Source organism: Hevea brasiliensis, chromosome 9, assembly GCF_030052815.1.
Source record: "Hevea brasiliensis isolate MT/VB/25A 57/8 chromosome 9, ASM3005281v1, whole genome shotgun sequence".
NCBI lineage: Eukaryota > Viridiplantae > Streptophyta > Magnoliopsida > Malpighiales > Euphorbiaceae > Hevea > Hevea brasiliensis.
In genome coordinates, this window is record NC_079501.1 from 13,606,917 (window position 1) to 13,614,807 (window position 7,891).

Genomic DNA, 7,891 nt, shown 5'->3' on the forward strand with positions numbered 1-7,891 from the left:
TCAGTTTTAATCAAAGAATTCAATTTTATAATTTTAAAATAAAACGAATTTGTTATTAAAATCATGTATTTATTTTTGTCATTGAGTAAAAAAATTAAATTAAAAAAATTACAAAATTTTTTGCAGGAATTAAAATTCAGGAATTGAATTAAATGCATCATAATATAATGAAGCAATCAATAACAAATCTAGATAGGTTTTACATTCCAATTAAAAGTTTAGTTAAAATAAGGAAGTATTGCGAAAATATATAATTTTAAATTCTGCTAGTGTTTCTGTGTATGGGTTCGGGCCTTGTGCTCGGCTGAGTTTGGCATCTTAATGGCTAGATTTATGTTTGTTGGGCCATGGGCCTCCTGGCCTTGTTTCTCTTCAAAAATATCACCTCTAACTTTGGGTGAGAAAAAAAAGTGTGGTTAAAATAATTAAAAAAAAAAAAAAGACTCGAACTCTGATTTTTCTTTTTTTAAATAAAATTTCATTAGATGAAATTGAGGTTGCAAGGGATCAGCCCATGCAGTTTTGTAGTAAATATTTTTCAAGTCCAGGCCTTGAAATAAAGAAACTCTAGGACTACTCGGGTCAATTTAAACTCATTTTTTATTGCAGCTAAGTACAATGGCTGCAAATCCATATGGGGAAAACAACTAATAAACACGTAGAAGGCTGAGCACTACATAACTAAAAATCTTCCCTACTTGAACTTTTAAAGCCAAAGGAAGGCAGAGAGAAATTTACAGCAAAGGAACGCCATAAAAACAGGAATTTGGACTTATGTCAGATGAACCAGGAACAAGGTATGACAAATAAGTCTTTCGTACTTGCTTGGAAGGAAAGGTCGGTCATCTCGATACCATCCTTTCAAGTGCTAATGATCTTCTAAAGCTTTTCATTCAACCTGCTGGAGAGGCTTGCTATAACATGCAAGCACCTCCACTAAATACACAGAAATAAAAAAAAAAAAAAAAAAAAAAAACTTCATTCATATAGGGATACTAAAATTTCATTATCGGAGGCTGAAAGAAAACTCAAAAAATTAAGAGAAAATAGCTAAAAACTATCTAAAAGCACAACTGAAGATAATGTAGGAAGAGGGTCAGTGGCTAGATAGTCGGATCTCCTTTGAGACTAAACCAAAATCGTGACTCTTATAGAAAAATAAGGGAGAGGATTTTAGCTTAGAGAGAGAAGGAAAATTTATACTCAAACTCTGATTTTGACCAATTTAACTAGATGGTTGATTATCTGGCCAATTCAAAGAATTTTTAGAAGTTCTTTCAAAAATGGATTTTAGAAGTATACAATGGCCGTTTCAACCATAATGTTTATCTATGATAAAAATATCAATACCATCACAGTGGTTTGCTTTATATAAGGTAGAAGAATTTATTCTTTACAAAAAAGTACTGAAACTATATTTGTAAATATCACATTATAGTTTAAATAGATTTTTTAATATAAAAATTTATCATTGTAAGTCAGAAGTTTTTTTAAAATAAAATTAAAATTTAAAAATTTTTAATAATAAATTAAAATTAAAAAATACAAGTAAAACAACGAAATTCAGATATGACCTATAAAAATTATCTCAAAACTGGTTCTAATTTTTTCAATTCAATCATTCGGATCAAACCGGGTTTGACAAACCGTATGTAGACTGTATCTTACTATAAAGAAAGCGTAAAGATTGTGGTCTACATTTATTCATCAAGATGAACATCGATCATTCATGCAACTATATCTTAATTAAAGCTTATCAATAGTAAATAAAAAAAAATTGTAGCCTTCTTTATTTACTTAGAAAAAAGTGCAAAAGTATATTGACAATAAAGAAATTTAAAATTTTAACCAGAGAATAAAAATGAACACTCAGACTCGAGGGGGAAAAAATCTGCCAATTAATTAATTAATTCACCATTTGTTTGATGCTTCATCCCAAAAGATTTAGAAACAAATATGAATTAAAAATTAAAAAATTAGAATCAGAAGCATTCAATTTTTACAATGGAGCAATAGCTATGATACGTGAGGATGATTTGAAATTACTGCTCTTTGTAGTGGCCGCAGAGTTACTGCTTGTTCCTTGCCCATTCCAGGGCCACATTAGTCCTATGCTTGAGGTAAGCACCATTCTTCACTGCAGTGGCTTCTCCGTTACAATTTCTCACACAAAATTCAACTTTCCTATCCCAGCCAACCATCCTGATTTCAATTTCTTACTCATACCAGACCATTTATCTGAGCATGATCTCACTTTTGACGATGTCTTATCTCTGATATTATCTCTTAATGATAATTGTGAATCACCATTGCTGGAATCATTGACTCAAATTATGGAAATGCAGAGCACTAAGATCGTCTGTATCATCTATGATGAACTAATATACTGCTTAGAGACAGTGGTTAATCGTCTGGAACTTTCTGGCATAATCTTAAGAACTAGCAGCGTTGTCACTTTGCTCATTTGCAGCAAATTCGCTTGGCTTCAGTTGGAAGAATGCTTTTATCAAATTTCAAGAATTAAATTGACTGATTTTAAAAATATATAAACATTATAGGTTTTATGGAATTTTAGGAACTAAATTAGAGTTTTTTTTTTTTTTTAATTTTAGGGCCTTTGACCTTGTTTGTTCTTGCATTAATTTTGGGCTAGCCAATAAAACCTTTTTTATCATGATTTTCATTTATAACTGGTGTTGTTTTAGGAGTGTACAGAGAAATCGTCGAACCGATCAACTCGATTAATCTAAATAAATCTAAATCAAAATTAGCTATTTTATATATTTAAATATTAGTTATGATTTAAAAGTAATTATAAAGTGAATTTTTTGTTTAAGTTTTGGGTTGGCATAGTAAAAACCAAACTCAAATATATATATATATATAAAAGCACATAAATAATTTTATTTCATTTTTTATTTTTATATATTTTTATTGAATAATATATCTTAAATTAATATTTTATTTTTTAATTAATGTATGATAATATGTATATAAAAAAGTTTAATAAAAATTGAATTATAAAAATATAAAAAATTTTAAAATAAATAAAAATTATCTAAACTAAACTCAATCTAATTAATGTAAAAATTAAATATATATAATTTTATAATTTAATTTATTAATTTTAATTTAAATGCTATTAAAATTGATTTTTTTGATTTAATTTAGTAAAATATATAGAGCTCGTCCAAACCCCTATGTTGTTTTGTAGACCTCTTGAGCTATACTTTTAGCTGGTGTGAACTTGTGGGTCTGAGTATCATGCTGTGTTTTGGAATTTTTAGAGATCCCGATATGTTCTTATTTTCCAACAATAAAATTCTATCTATCGGTAAAGAAATAAAATAATATCTTCAAAAATAAAAAGAGAAATACATGTAACACAAAATACAGGGATGACATCATAAGGCATGTTTAATTGCTTTGAAGAAAATATTTTTTTAAAATATATTAATTAAAAAGTATAAAAAATAACTTAAAATTAAATTTAATAAATATATATTTTTTTAAATAAAAGAAGATATTATTAAAATATATCAAAGACATCTTAAAAAAATCTAGAGTAACATAGCTCCACTCAAATTCATCAAATCATAAAATCAGCAACTTTAAGCTGACTGATTTCTAACAAAATAAAAAGAAAAACCAGGGACTGGCTTCAACACATTAAATACTTATAATATTTTATTCATTAATTAAAGAATTCGAATCCTATTCTGAAAATTATGCGCGGGGTTCAGTGTACAATCTTATCAGCCGAGTGATTTACGCAGTGGACTAGCTCAAAACTTTTCTCTCCGGAAATCCCATAAAACTCGCTGAGAAAAAGAAGCAGTAACAAAATGAAAAAGGGCAGATTTCTAGGGCCTGCCGAAGAGAAGATGACCTCGAATTCGGCGGCGACGGTGGCCGAGACAGATGATCTTTTGATCGAAATTCTCACCCGAGTACCCACTAAACCACTGCTCAAGTTTAAATGTGTGTCCAAGCGATGGCTATCTTTGATTTCAAATCCCCAATTCGGTGCCTCCCACTTTCTGTTTCAACAGAGATTGAATCCCTCGCCCACTGCTCTCTTGATCAATGACTTCTACTATAACGCTCCCAATTTCCACATCATCCCTCTAAATACAGAAAAGCTTCATCTTTCCTTCGATTATCTGAACTTTCCTCACGTCCATATTCACCAATCATCCAATGGCTTGCTTCTCCTCTGTTCTAGCTTTCTGGTCAGCCCCACCGAGAAGTTCTTGCCTGATTACCACAGTGGGGTCTACCGTTGTAGCTCTGTGGTTACTGATGACGATCGTGGGTTCGTATATTTTCTCTGTAATCCCACTACTAGACAATTCAAGAGAATCTCTTTTCCTAGTCCTCTGAAGCAAAAATTGAGAATTCCTTATCCTCTCCTTTACTATCAGCATCATGTGATGTGTATTTGCGTGGCTTTTGATCCTAAACGATCGCCATACTACAAGATCATCGTCATGCTCAAAATGATTAAGAGTACTGTTGAAATTTATACGTATTCATCTGAGACTGATTCCTGGACTTCACGAACAACAGATGTAACAGACCTGTGTATCGATGGCGAATTCTCACCAATAAAATTAGGAATCGGCTTTTACAGTGGGTTTTATTGTAATGGTGCGATTCATTGGTTCAGAAACATTGGAATTGCATCAGTGGTCTACTTTGATATTGATAATGAGATATTCAAGAAATTGCCTTTACCTCCTGAGTTGAATGTGTGGTACTTTGGGGAGTCTCTTGGTCTTCTGTATGTTATAGGTTACAGAAATTCTTCTCCCCCTTTAGATTATGTTGTTTTGGAGATGGGAGCAGACTATTCTGAATGGCTTGTGAAGTATGACATTAATCTTGAATCCCTGAGAAGCGAATCTCCTGAACTAAGCTGGAATATCTATAAAGCATTGAGCATCATTCGCGGCAAAGATGAAAAAGAGTCTGTGATGGTGATATTAGTGGATGGTGTAGTAATGACCTATAAAGTTTCAGATGGGACATCCAAAACAATTTTTGATCTAGAGTGGGAAATTCTTATTGGCAGGTGCACACAACATATTAGTAGTCCATATCAGTACCTCGAGACCCTCTATTGTGTTTGATCCTAATACTTTAGTAAGTAATTATGGTTTAGTTGAAACTTGCTTATATTTGAGATTCTAGATCATTCTTACATTTTTCTTTTTACTCGTAGGTTCTATATCTGCTGCAATGAAATTTGGATTATGAAAATGGTAGACGATGCTTTTAGTTGGGAATGTCCACACCACACCGCTTTATTTTCTCCTCTTCCAGTGATTTGCAATACAACTGGTTGCTACCTTATAGTCCTGTATTGTATTCAACATTTCTAACATGTGTAGCAAGTTGAATACATGGTTTTTGATAGTTTGCGGCTTTGTCTTTTCTTTTTGACACAGGGCAGGTACACATATAATGATACAAAGCATCAAGTGTGCAACAGAGAGGTTATGCCGGGATACAGAGGAGCAGGATGCGGAGACTGATTTTTTTTAAAGGCTTACATGGATGTTTTAAATTCTCAATGTTGAGTTTCAAGTAGGAACGAGGAGTAAACTTGTGTTCATGAACTTGTGACGTTTGATTTTGCAACTATTCCATCTTCTTAAACCTACCATTGTTAAATTTATAATGATTCGGAGAATTTGATTGTAATGGTAGTGGGTATATAGTGCTTGCTGTCAGTGCAGTTAGGAAAACAAATACCCATGGTGAAATGATTTAAATCCTTGCTAGACTTAAATGGTCCATACTGCTTCAGAAGCATCAGAGCTATCATTTTCAATTGCTAGGGCATAATTGAGGTAGGTAAACAGCTACGAAAGTTAATCTGATATATATTTGAAAATTTACAGTTGAAGAATTGCAGATATAGACCAAAAAAAAAATGAACACCATGGAAAGAATGCAATTGGGAATCATTTTCATTCTTCCAAAAAATATTGAGCTCATGCTGCTGTGCTGTTTGTCCTGAAAATGTTATTCAAGGAGAAAAAGGACAAAGAGATCGTGTAACTCCCAAAAAACAACTTTGTTTTCTCACTTCTTCAGAAAAATAGCAAAAGTTTAAAACTGCATGTTTTCTGCTGATATAATTGCGTCAATCACAAAACACAACACGTAATACTATTCACTAATTAATATATTATTACATCAACATATACACATTCTTTGGCATACACAGACCTGCAAGTAATCTCAATAGCCTTTACATCAGGTTTTTTGACTTCTTCCTCGAGTACAGTCACAATAAGAACCCCTTTTTCCATTAAGAGCTTGACCTCATCCATCCCATTCTCCAGTAGCCAAACCCTCAAAAAGTTGCCGTTGCTACCCCCACATGATGCCTTGTGTTTGTGTTCTTAGCATCCTTATCTGCTGATTTGAAGCACTATGTCATCATCGATGTTCCCCCTCAATTCCTCTTTCTTGATCCCAGGGAAGATATGAGCTTCCAGAATCTCATTCCGACATTTTAGTGTTAAGTGAGAGAAAGAATGGAAAGAGAAGTCGATGTATAGACCTCAGATGTGCAGAGAAGAGAGGAGATCCAAGACGCTTTTTTAGTGTTGCCAAATAAGCTTGGAATTGGCTTTGGGTTGGCTTTTTAAGGAATGGCTCTCACTGAATTCATGCGAATCGAGCTTTGGCATTTATCACGGCAAATGTTCTGGTGACAATGTCAATGATACTGTCGCTAATTTGAATATCAATTTTTTAACATTTTTGCTAGGTTGGGAGATGAAATTACTGCTGCTTGTGTTGCCGAAGAAGCGTGGAATCATTGCCATTTTCACTTTCAAGTTTTTAGTTCAAGTGGAGGACTTTCGTTTTTGCAAAAGTTGCTAGGAATTGCTTCTTTGATGCAGGGGTACATGCATAGGGCCTGGGTGTTACAGGATCCAGCCGGTTAATTTTTAGATATATAAAGAGTATTAAAAAATAATGTCTTCTCTATTATAAAAAAATAATTTTTTTTATAATACAAAAATAAATTTGACATAATTATAAAAATTATAAAAAATAGATACATGTTCGCCAAGCACATCTAATAATTTCTTCATCCAGCCATGCAGGGGAGTTATCTGATACTTCCGGTCAATCTTACTTGTCTTGGGTATTTGTTAACAAACATTCTGGTAAATTCTCGAGCTGTGAGGCTTTAACAGAGAAGTCTCTGGACTTGGAGATGGGCTTTAGTTTTTAAATGCCGAAATGGGTCATCCATAACAGGCCCTTTTCAAAGAATTTTTTTTTCCTCTCTAAGGCAAGGCTCCCTTTCATTCCAATTTTTTTTTATTCAAATTAAATTTAGATGAAAATAACATGTATGTATTTTTAAGTACCTTAGAAATTAAATATAATTTATCTAAATATAAATTTGAAATGAGAATTTTGAAATCATAGATAACTATTTCCATTCTTTCCCTGTAAAGTGAAACTAATGAGGTAGTAAACAATTTCACACTTTCTAATGTATCAATGTGCTCTATTAGGTAGAATTGAACAACCCATTAACTGCTCAGAAGCAGCCAAGAGAAGAGGGAGCTAATTGGTATTAGGACAATGAACCTGCAAAACTATATTACATCAACTGAACTTATTTATTTAGTTAAGTTTGATATTATAATTTAAGAAAATCCAATATTAACAATATAAATCATTTTCTGCCCTCATTTTGAGAGTCATAATCCATGCATAACCCACACTATGTAGTCTCATTTTGCTTCTTGGCAATAATATAGCAGGACCATATAGCAAACCCCACGTATATCTAATTAGAAACACGTAATATTATTCCATGATCAATCACAGCTAGCAAGGAACCAAACCAAGCAGA

General features: G+C 32.5%; 1 protein-coding gene across 2 annotated transcripts; it reads left to right on the forward strand.

The window, feature by feature from the left end:
* The first annotated feature begins 3,738 nt into the window (after positions 1-3,738).
* On the forward strand, positions 3,739-5,718 carry LOC110640627 (F-box protein At5g07610). 2 transcript variants are annotated; one of them, XM_058153013.1, is made up of 2 exons: positions 3,739-5,145; positions 5,456-5,718. In XM_058153013.1, exon 1 carries the CDS (start codon positions 3,846-3,848, stop codon positions 5,130-5,132), a length of 1,287 nt encoding a protein of 428 aa, XP_058008996.1. In that variant the 5' UTR covers positions 3,739-3,845; the 3' UTR covers positions 5,133-5,145; positions 5,456-5,718. The 2 variants fall into 2 exon arrangements, with proteins under 2 accessions (XP_058008996.1, XP_058008995.1); XM_058153012.1 differs by having other exon boundaries at positions 3,739-5,074; positions 5,451-5,718.
* The last annotated feature ends 2,173 nt before the right edge of the window (positions 5,719-7,891 follow it).